The sequence below is a fragment of the Periplaneta americana genome, chromosome 8 (genome assembly GCF_040183065.1).
Source record: "Periplaneta americana isolate PAMFEO1 chromosome 8, P.americana_PAMFEO1_priV1, whole genome shotgun sequence".
Lineage (NCBI taxonomy): Eukaryota > Metazoa > Arthropoda > Insecta > Blattodea > Blattidae > Periplaneta > Periplaneta americana.
In genome coordinates this window covers 67,698,989-67,710,205 of record NC_091124.1, presented here as the reverse complement: position 1 = coordinate 67,710,205, position 11,217 = coordinate 67,698,989, and the positions used below count along the sequence as shown (strand labels likewise).

The 11,217-nt window shown below is 35.8% G+C and overlaps 1 protein-coding gene across 1 annotated transcript; it reads left to right on the top strand.

Annotated features, from left to right (window-relative positions):
• Positions 1-326: 326 nt before the first annotated feature.
• Positions 327-11,016, top strand: LOC138704787 (uncharacterized). Its single transcript, XM_069833033.1, has 2 exons — positions 327-647; positions 10,167-11,016. Exons 1-2 carry the CDS (start codon positions 515-517, stop codon positions 10,769-10,771), a joined length of 738 nt encoding a protein of 245 aa, XP_069689134.1. The 5' UTR covers positions 327-514; the 3' UTR covers positions 10,772-11,016.
• The last annotated feature ends 201 nt before the right edge of the window (positions 11,017-11,217 follow it).

The following is an 11,217-nucleotide window of genomic DNA, read 5'->3' as shown; positions in this document are numbered from 1 at the left end:
TTTTGATAAATTTCAGAATAAAATTAAGCAAATTGTTTAGTATTCATGTCTATTTTTTTTTTTCTTCATACCATATATTTAGTTATTCAAACTTATATTCTGTTCTTGATTTGGTTATCTTAGTAATTCCTGTTTTGTGTTGTGTTACATTTTTAATTACATTAATTTTTGTTATAATGATTATATTACAAAACTGTTATTTGTAGCAACTGCCCCCGAACACGATCTTTCTCAGACCGGTGTACGTTGTGTTTATTCTATGTATTTACATTATATGGAATGCCAACGTCACGTCACGGACCGGTAACGACGAGTCAAATATGGCGTTGCAACGCAAGTGGGCAAGGTCACGGACCGTCAACGGCACGGACCGTCTGGATCTGTGTTTATCGACAAGAATATTTTGACGTGACGTTCCGTGCAGTTTCCTGTCTGTTCTGTCCGAGCTTGTTCAATGTAACCTCCCTGGCAAAAGTGTTTGAAATACCAATGTTATATCGTAATTAAAATCAGTATGAATGATGAAATGTTGATAGAGCAAGTGCGCCAATATGATGAACTCTACAATATGGCCAGCAAGAAATACACTGATAATTTTCATAAAGACAAGATATGGGCACAAATAGGCAGAGAACTAAATACAACAGGTATGCATGATTTTCAACATTATTTTATTACAGATAATATTATAAGCATAGTTCACACAATGGTCTAGTGACTAGAGCTCTAGAGTTATAATTCTGTGACACGGGTTCGATTCCTAGTGTACTCCTGACTTACCGGTACTGGGTGTTCAGTTCAAAGTGTGTCATGGCTCGCTGTATGCCGTCACGTGGCTAGTCGATGAGCCTAGAGAATTCAATCTTCCTACACTTCCACAGAGGCGTATTACTTATCTGCCAGAGAAGTTGTCTAGCAAGTACGGCGTTCATTCTGAAGAGTACTTACCGATACGTACGGTAATGCCAGTAGTGGCAGGAATGTGAACTGTTTCGAAACATGTACTGAGGTGAGTTTTTTCTTACTATCGAGATATGGGGAGAGGGTTAAGACGATTACTTACGTATTTGTTGACATTAACTTCGACGGTCAACATGGACACGGAGCATTTGATTTGTATTGTGGAATGTTGCCTTACCCAACCGATGATAACAAATACCCTGCGTACGACTTGGCCGCGCAAAACACAGTTCGAAAGAGGTTATGGTAGCACACAGACCGTACAGACCGCCACCTGTTGCTACGACGTTCAAGTTATACCGTACACGTTCTCAAGTTCAGATTGAACGCCTTGATTAATAGGCAACTTCTCTGACAACAAAAGCTGAAACTCGCTTCAAATCGCTGACTCATCAACAGTGACGTCATGACACACTTTGAAATGAATATCCAGTATAACTTGTGTAGGGCAAGCCCATGGTGCAGGTAACACAGGGTTTGCCACGGGAGCTCCGATTCCTCTGTGACATTCCAACAAATCTCCATCATCATCTCATCTCATCTCATCTCGGATAGACCAGCTTCCTATAATTTTTTTTATCATACGCCCCCTCCCCCGTTATTTTTTCTTTCTTGACATATATTTTTTCTCCTTTCTCTTTCCCTTCGACCGTCATCTAAAAAGTTTTAATGTTAAGAAAGAAGTAAACAAAATATTTTGCTTTACTTTTTAATTTCGTAAAACAATCTTCATTTAAACACTATCCCGTGAACTCTCACAGTAAACCCACACTTGTCCTGATGAATCCTAGAGCGTGCATCTGCAGCACTTCAGTGTTTTTCAACTATTATTTTATTTAGACTTCTGCAGGGCCGGATTTAGGTGTAGTTTCGTCCTTAGGCAGTGCTAAAATTTGCCCCCCCCCAACTCCCACAAACAGTTTATGAGCAGCTATTATATTTAGTTTAAATTAGTTTAAATGAAATGTTACAATTCAGAAAACAGTAAATTACTGGAATCAAAATATATGCATTACTTGTGAATTATAAAGATTTCGTTCCAACTTTCTTCACAGAGAAAGCATTGATGATGTCATCAAAGTTGCTCTGACTAAGCACATCAGACTCGATACAAAGAAATACAGTAGAACTTGGTTATAGCGACCTCGTTTTGTGCGACACCTCGCCTATAACGTCAAATATTCTGTGGTCCCAACAAATTCCCCATAAGACATATGATTTCCTACCTTGCTTAATACGCCAAACGCATATGTGTCTACCTCGCACATAACGTCATTTTCAACCTCAGTTTGGAATAAGATTTTCTAAGAACCAAAGTATTTTAAGAAATATCTTGTTGAAATCTGATCCTGAATGCCGGCGGATTCCCCAGCCCACTGTAACCTGCCCGAATTCATGCGGTATTAGATCAGTTTCGACAGGAAGTTTTCACTATGTGCACGCATTTTAACGCAGTATGACCACTAAAAGAAGTGAGTGACGCTTTAGAAGTCATTAGAATTATGAACATGTTCTATGAAGCTAGGGAAGGGAGCAGTGAAATTGCAACTGAAATTATGAACATAAAACGTAATTTAGCCCTAGAAAGTGTGTATTGGGCAAGTAGAAGACAACAGAGTAAAATTACTGATTACTTCACTTCTAAGTAAAGTAGTTTGGTGAGTACTGAACGAACTGTTTTAATACAGAATACTGTATTTATAATTGTAGGCCTACGTGTATTTTTTATTTTCTTGGGTTATTTTACGACGCTGTATCAACATCTAGGTTATTTAGCGTAGGTGATAATGCCGGTGAAATGAGTCCGGAGTCCAGCACCTAAAGTTACCCAGCATTTGCTCGTATTGCGTTGAGGGAAAACCCCTCAACCAGGTAACTTGCCCCGACCAGGTATCGAACCCGGGCCACCTGGTTTCGCAGCCAGACGCGCTGACCGTTACTCCACAGGTGTGGACGCCTACGTGTATTTTATTATGTTCATGGTATACTTAAAAGTGAATACATAGATCTAAAATAAGCCTAATTATGTTTATTATTTTTCATTTTCCACCTCACTAGATTTATAATGTGAATCTCGGTTACTACGACACTCGTTCATAACAACATACTTTTTAAGGTCCTTTGGATGTCGTTATAACCAAGTTCTACTGTAATATATTCAGACTTATTCACTGTTGAAACAAATTTCATTTGTGAAAGGCAAGCCGTGGTTTATTTTTAAGCATTGGTTTTGTTGGTGATATAATTATTATTACGAGTAATTCTTACTTCGATAGAAAGTATAAAGTACTGTAAATTGAAAAATAAACTCCAACTCTTTGCGGAATAACTTTTAATGTGGAATTATATAGTGCACATGCAAGAAAATGATTAAATAGTAGACTATTGTTGACGATGTATTATATTGGAAATGTAATTAAGAGTTGTGGTTGCTATTCACAGCAATAAATAATAGACCTAAACACACATCCAACTTGATTTTCAACAATGCATTCTTGTTTATACAAGCTTAAGCTTATGCAGTTTCATAGTATAATAAAGAGATACCGGCATTACAATATAACTATTCAGCTGTTCACTTTTCTTTTACTTTCGCCACGACCGCGACAATGCGATAACAAAACACATCCGATTTCCACAAGGTGTTCAATAACAAACTTCAGAAAATATTTACCAAGAAGTGTTTTAAAAACACATTTCACTGTAAAATAAAAATGAAAAAAAGAAAGAGAAAGAGAGAGATATAGAGATAGATAGATAGATAGATAGATAGATAGATAGATAGATAGATAGATAGATAGATAGATAGATAGATAGATAGATAGATAGAGAGAGAGAGAGAGAGAGAGAGAGAGAGAGAAAATGCCGCATCCCTTAAAATTGCAACTGCCTAGGTTGCCTAGGCCTAAATCCGGCACTGAGCTTCTGATTTCAGCGCTGTAGGAGTGGACCATTTGTGTTTGTGAACATCAAAAAAGATATGTTAAGAACAGCAAGAGATGATCTAAGATCAGTATAGATCTCTGTGTACAAAACTTAGGCACCCATACGCCTTATGGGCAAAATGTTCGCTTCCCCATACGGTTCATTAAAAAACTGTAGGTTCCCATATGCCGTATAACCCCCACTGCACTGTTCCTATGGCATAGCAGTGGCGGTTATTCAAGTGAAGTACATGAAGGCCACCTTCACCCCTTTTTTCGTGCTTTAATAAAATATATTTTATCAAGAAATTAAAATAAAATGAATTCTTCACTAAACCATATTTTGCTCTATTTTTTAATATCTTGTTCGGCGTAATCCGCTCAGTTAACGTTCACTGCAGTACTTCACACGAACCCCTCACCAGTCAGGCCACGTGGCTAGCAGACCAGCTGAAGGTCCGAATGAGGCTTTCCTTTTCGCCTTCAGTAAACACACCCGGTTGCCATGACAACGAGTTGCTTACTATGAATTACTGGTCCCTTTTGCGAGGCTATTATGAGGGTCTGTGGAACAGGCATTCATCTCCTTTCTCTATTCTTGAAAGACAGAATCTCTCTCTCGTCCAAACATTGGGTCAGGGTGGCAAACTGTAATATTTTGCAACTAAATAAGAAAACATAAAATATTCTGTAAAGAAGTTAAATATTGTTTAAATTTAGTATATAAGGTATATATTTTGGTATTTTTTAACGTTAGCACCTCGTGAATATATTATTTTTGTATGGATTTTGAAATAATTTGAGTACACTGTAATAAAGAAAGTTGGCATAACATTTGAAACTACGTTGTACATTTAACCCGCGCTGACCAATGATTTCGCTTTACGTATTCTTTGTTGTGACAAGTGCAGCGAAGTGTGAAGGTGTTACTACGTGTATTAATGCGATGAAAACATGAATCCGTTAAACGATTTAGTGTGTAATCTTTTGGAGACACCGTTCTCTCGTTGGTGTGCAGAAGATAAGCAAGATATTTTAAAATACCGCAGAACAACAAGTCACATTAATATAACTACGAAAAAAGTGAAAAGTGGTGGTCGGTCATACAATATTCAGTTTCAAGATTCGTGGTATGCCGATTGCAACTGGTTATGTGGGAGTCACTATAACGAGAAGTTATATTGTTGGCCTTGTCTTCTTCTGGGGAACAAGAAACCCGCTTGGAATTCAACTGGATTTTGCGATTTCAGAAATGTCAATCGCGGTCTTTACAGCCATGCAGATTCAGCTGAACACATTAAATGTATTTTGCAATTAAAGGCACTGCAGAAGAACATGAACACCATTGCGGATGCACTAAAGGAAAGTTATAGGTTATACGTAAGTCAATTTAATGAAAACGTACGTTTAAATAGACTGGTAATGCACACCACAATCGATACGGTATTGTTTCTAAGCAAGCAGGAGTTGGCTTTTCGCTGTCATGATGAGAGTATTTCGTCACAGAACAGGGGGAATTTCAAAGAATTATTGGCTCTCATTTCATTGGCCCTATGAAAATTAGAAATCACTATGAAAAAATTAGGCCTGTTCTTTCTGGGAAATCTAAAACGATTCAAAATGAAATAATTGATTGTATTTCTGAATGCATCAATGAACTTGTAAGAGATGAAATTACTAGTGCCCCTTTCTTTTCCGTTCAAGTGTAAGTTTTCTGTTCAACAGAATACTGCTTTGATTTAATCGTAGCTGCTTGATTTTACTGGAGAGGTAAGCTTATATTGGAAGTTGCATGTTCCGAAGTTGATTTAAAATATGAATACAGTTTACGATTATGATTGTGATTTTGAATTTTGTTATGGGTCCTATTTCTTGTGTGCTCTTTTAATTTGATGTGTTGTATAAAATGTGTTAGATTTTGTCTTTTTTATGTCATGTGGACTTGTGGTTGTTTTATTATGTTGTGGTATGTATTGTGTGGAAGTTTTGTTGGGACAGTGAATTCTTCGGTATTAAGGGGACGTAGCTTCCGAAAATGTTGAAAATTTGTTTATTTTATATGCTGTGCTTTTCATAAAACTTAAGAAAATGGTGAATATATTACATTAATTCAATATGCCCATCGTATAGGTTACAAAAGCATTCGCGACGTCACGGGTATATAACGATTCCAGGAAATTACCTAGAATTCTATTGACCTTCACCTAATTTATCCGGCACGAGCCTCCACTGTGGCATAGCCTGGGCAAATGACTCTGTCGGTAAATTGGTTTACACAACTGGCCTCATATGAGAGAATGACGAAGTGATACAGGGCTATTCCATATGAAATCGATCAGTAAAAAACCTCGCATTTTTGTAATACTCTAATTTTTTCCCTATTTATACAAGGTGCTGAGGAGAGTGCATTTTCAAAAATATACTATCGAAAGTCAAACGGTTTTCGTACTATTGAGCGACAAATTTAGCGTATTTTAGAAAAACAAGCCTCTTTCAGCGCTCAGAACTCTGGAACCATTTACTGCAGAACATTGAACGGGAGCTCATTTTGAAGCTGACATTTAGTAGGTTATGATAAGAAGTAATACTTGTTTTTATTATATGCAGAGAGACAGATAATCTGATTTTACTTACTTTTAGGCTTTTTGCCCATTTATAAAAATGTAAAAAATATTGAGAAAAAACCTTGCATTATTAAGAGGGATTTGACATTGTTTGCTTAGTGACTCGGCAATAAGTTTCGAGGGTATTAAATAAATCATTTTCACACGCCTAGACTTGAACGGCGCAGTACCCCACACACTGGCCGAGAGCTGAAGATAAGCGAGCATTGGGCATCATATTACTCCTGTGTTTATGAAAACTTCTGATAAAGCTAGCCCAGCCATGACTGCTAGACGACACATAACGTGTTTGTCTCCTGGCCTTGCTTGTCTCGACTACCTACAGTCAGCTGGTTAGTTCACGCGCGTAGTATTTATTTTCTTTATTTGATATTTTCAATACTTTCTTATCAACGGTGCACCAGTAAAAAAAAAATATGTGTTTATTTGTACTTTCAATGCGGAATCTAACCATATATTTTAAAAATATTTTTTCGTGGGCAAAGGCGTCTTAATGAAGAAAAATCTAAATTTCTCCATTTCCATAAAAAGTAAGAAAAACTGTTTACATGTCAATATAAACTATAATTTCTCAGCATCAAAATAAACCATGATTTTGATAATTGGGTGAAAGGGTTTCGTAGTCACAACAGTTTAAAGTTGCTAATTTTATGAAAATACGATAAATTTAAATATTTTAAATTTAAACACTATGAAGTTCTGATGCCTCAAACTTTGCACAAAGCATTGTATCACAGTTGTCAACGGACAGAAAAGTTTCATTTTATTTAAGAATTGCAAGGTCAATTTTCTCTACATTTCGGTCGATTTCAGATGAAATAGTCCGTATATACAGGTGAACCGTAAGTAATGTCATTAATTTCAAGGATTTATTCTTTGAGATATTTCAAACAAAACAGTTTAATACAATTTTGCCCGTTTTTGCTTCCTTTTCGTGATAAAAATTGTTTTATATGAACAATTGAAAGTGTGATTTCGGAGATCCATTGATTTAATTCCCAATCTGCTCTCGCGGTCCAGAGTATTTCCGTGAGCTCGTCGATTTCGTGCTTCGCTGAATGAGAGCCATTAGAAGGGCAGGTGGCTTGTGAACACGATATTGAGATCATACACAGTAAGTCCACATTTTCATTTTCTGCATTGTACTTTTTTACCTCCATTTTACTTCTTTTATTTGAGGAATACGAAGCGTATCTTCCGATTAACAATTTTTTAAAGGATAGGTCAAGCCTAATAATGACCCACAAGAGATGGGTACCAACAGGAGGTAGGTAGTAATTGGCTGCCTGCCTTGAGAATTAGAATCCCGTGTCCCAGAGCTCTCGGCTAGTGGTTCGAGGAGGTAGGCTTTTTGTCTAACTTCATCACAAAGGTTCGAGTCCCAAAACAATTAATTTCCTAGTGTCTAGGCCAGTGATGTCAAAGCAAGCGCATTTTTCTGACCTTGACGCCGTGCGCGGGCAGCAAGCGCTAAGTATGGAAAGAGGAAGGGTTGTGTATATGAATAAGCAACCTGTTGGATTAAGAAAACAGTGGTGCACAAACTTCAAACGGAACGTGAAATTTTATGTCGTTATTTTTATATGGCTTCTTTCTGTTTAATATTATCTATATTGTCTGTAAAACAAAAGTATTAACATTTATTTCTTAATATTGCACTTGTGTTTTAAATCTTAATAACATAATAGAGAGTTAAGAAGGAATTTTCACTTAAATTCCATAGTAGTATAATATTATACTGTATTAAGTGGATGAAACACATCATTCATAAACAAAGTGATATTCCAAAGAAAGAGATTGAGTATGACATGATAATTTGGATTTTATATTGATGGTATCTTTAGCCTTACAACAGTAATCAATAGACCTAAACTAATCAAAACAATATTACAGTACAAAGCAAAAGTTACCTAGGTACTATATCTGTTTTAAGTGTAACTTATATTACATAACAAAACTTTTATCGCATTATGCTTTTAAGGTGATATTTGTGAGCAACTTCCTATCATCAGAATATTAAATTATTTTCTCGAAATCTGCTGAAGCTATAGAGCTGACATTTTTACAACACATGGGCACATATCTTTTGCTTATGATGTAACAGTAGTTGCTTTGTTAATTCATTTCCTTACAAACAATTTCCATGCGAATATTTTCAAAATTTTCAATACACTATCTTCAGTAATACGTATATACGGTATATTAGATTTACGAAAACATTCTGTAATGCTACTAAATAAATAGACCTATACCTGAAAATTTCACTTTTTTATACGAAAAGTTGAGAAAATATTTCTTTTGAATAAAAAAATCAAACTTGTGAAAAATGAGCATTAAAATTAAAACTTACATTCTTATAATGCAGTTATACTTCTCAGGCAAATCTAAAAATGAACATGGATACAGTTTTAATAAGTTCTCTTCCCTTTATCTATTGAATCAGTGCTGGCCATCCCTGAATATAGCTCGTCCAAGCGGCATATACCACCTATTTCGTCTGTCTCTTTCCTTTCCGCTGTAAAGCGTTCAGGCTCTCCTGGGCTCTAAAGCGTACGCTTGCTCCTGTGGGCATCAATTGACATGCCTGGTCTAGGCAATTACGAGTACTGTATATTATAATAAAAAAGTGAACTCATACTTTAATTATTTATTTATTTAAAGTGAATCTACGTGACATATCTTACACTGTTTACTATAATAATAATAATAATAATAATAATAATAATAATAATAATAATAATAATAATAATAATGATAATATCATCATCATCATCATCATCATCATCGATATTGTTGTTAGAGCAAGGCGGTAAAAAACTGCAGCTCTATCCTTCATTGATTGGTCGTAATTAAGCTGTATCCCAGAGCTCTCGGCTATTGGAACTAGACGTAAAGTCTTCCAACTGCGCAGCACGTCTATTCTAATCCCAACATGACGGTCCGAGTCAAATACAACGAACCCAATAGGGTAGCTATTAAAACAAGGTCCGAGTCGGTCCAGAACTATATTATAGAACTGTACAGAACAAAATGAAATATATATATATATATATATATATATATATATATATATATATATATACTCAGGTGGGCGGACAAAAGGGCTTAAATCATTCTATGTAAGATTTACAGAAGGAATTCTCAAAGATTTAAGCAACTGCTGTAAATCCGAAAAGTGACATTTTGGCTATTTCATGATTTTCTTTATTATTGACGTCACTGGTTTTAAGATCTCTTTTATGAAACGGGTTTAATGAAGGAAATCTTGTCACAAAAAATAATGACTTAAGCCCTTTTGCCCGCCCACTGTAGAAATATGTTCTTTCAGATGATATTAAAAACTATAGGGTGTCATTTAAAAATGTTCTCGACGAGTCATAATTCGTACAATAGTCGCAAAAATATTTATTTTGCTTCCAAAAAAGTATCCGTTTCTAAATACAAGATTCGACGTGTCTGAGCTTTTTGTCCCAAAATCTCCTCATTCAATTTTAATTGCAATTATGCCTTACTTTTGAAACACCTTGTAATTCACTGTAGAATGTCCCAAACGATTTGAAACGAGTCACTAGTTGCTAGGAATAGAAAAGAAAAGGAAACCTATTTTAATTGTTTTATTTTAAATGATCATTTTGTAAAACATTTTTATTATTTGCAGGGCCGGCATGTAAGATTAGATGGATTTCACTTCGAGATCAGTTGAGGAAAGCACTGAAAAAGAAAATGACAAGAAGCGGACAAGCAGCCGAAATGAACAGAAAGTGGAAGTATGAGGATTGCATGTCTTTCATTATACCATTCTTCAAGGAGAGGGCAACACATAACAACAGAGCATCTCCTGAAAATATGGATGAAGAGTTGGATAATGAAGGAGAAAAAGCTTTCGAGCAGAACAATGAAGATGTTACCGAGAATCCTACCGAAGAAGTTGAAAATGAGCCACTAATCGCTCCAAAACTTTGCAACATTATTATGCCGTCAAATATACCTGTTCCGCGTTCATCTCACGTTAGGAGAGCAAGCAAAATGGAGACAGCATCATCTACATTAATGGATTATTTAATTGACAGTAACAGATGCGAATCTGTGGCGACCTCTTCTGCATCATCAAATGCTCATCCAATTGATCTATTTTTCAATGGATTGGCCGCTACTGTTAAGACCTTCTCGCCGGAATACCAACATTTGGCAAAATCCAAACTTTTTGCAGTAGTGTCAGAGTTAGAATGGGCACAGTTACAAAAACAAAAACCAAATGATTAAAATCCCCATCCGCTATACATTCTACTTCATATATGGCAACAACCTACAATAAGACATTTCCAGCAATTCCAGCTCCCTCGGCAACACACTACACACGATCATCTTCATTATCACAGAATTCTGGAGTATCATCTACACTTCCTGCACAAGTTTACTGTGAAGGTTTTTCGCAAAATAATGATCAAAGTATGATAGAAGAAATTTCTATGTAAGAGGTGTGACAATAAAAATTTTGTTAAAAAGCAGATTGAATACCGTATACATTTGTAAAAAATATTACAGTAGAACCTAGATTATCCGTCTCCCGATTCGCCGTCTTTCTCGCTTAACCGTCAGGCCAGCCAGTCCCAATTTTTTTTTTTAGCATTTTTCACATAATTTTTATTAGATTGTAATGTAGTAGATTTTTAAAACACGCACTTTTTTTTTTTAATTTAGAAGTTGGG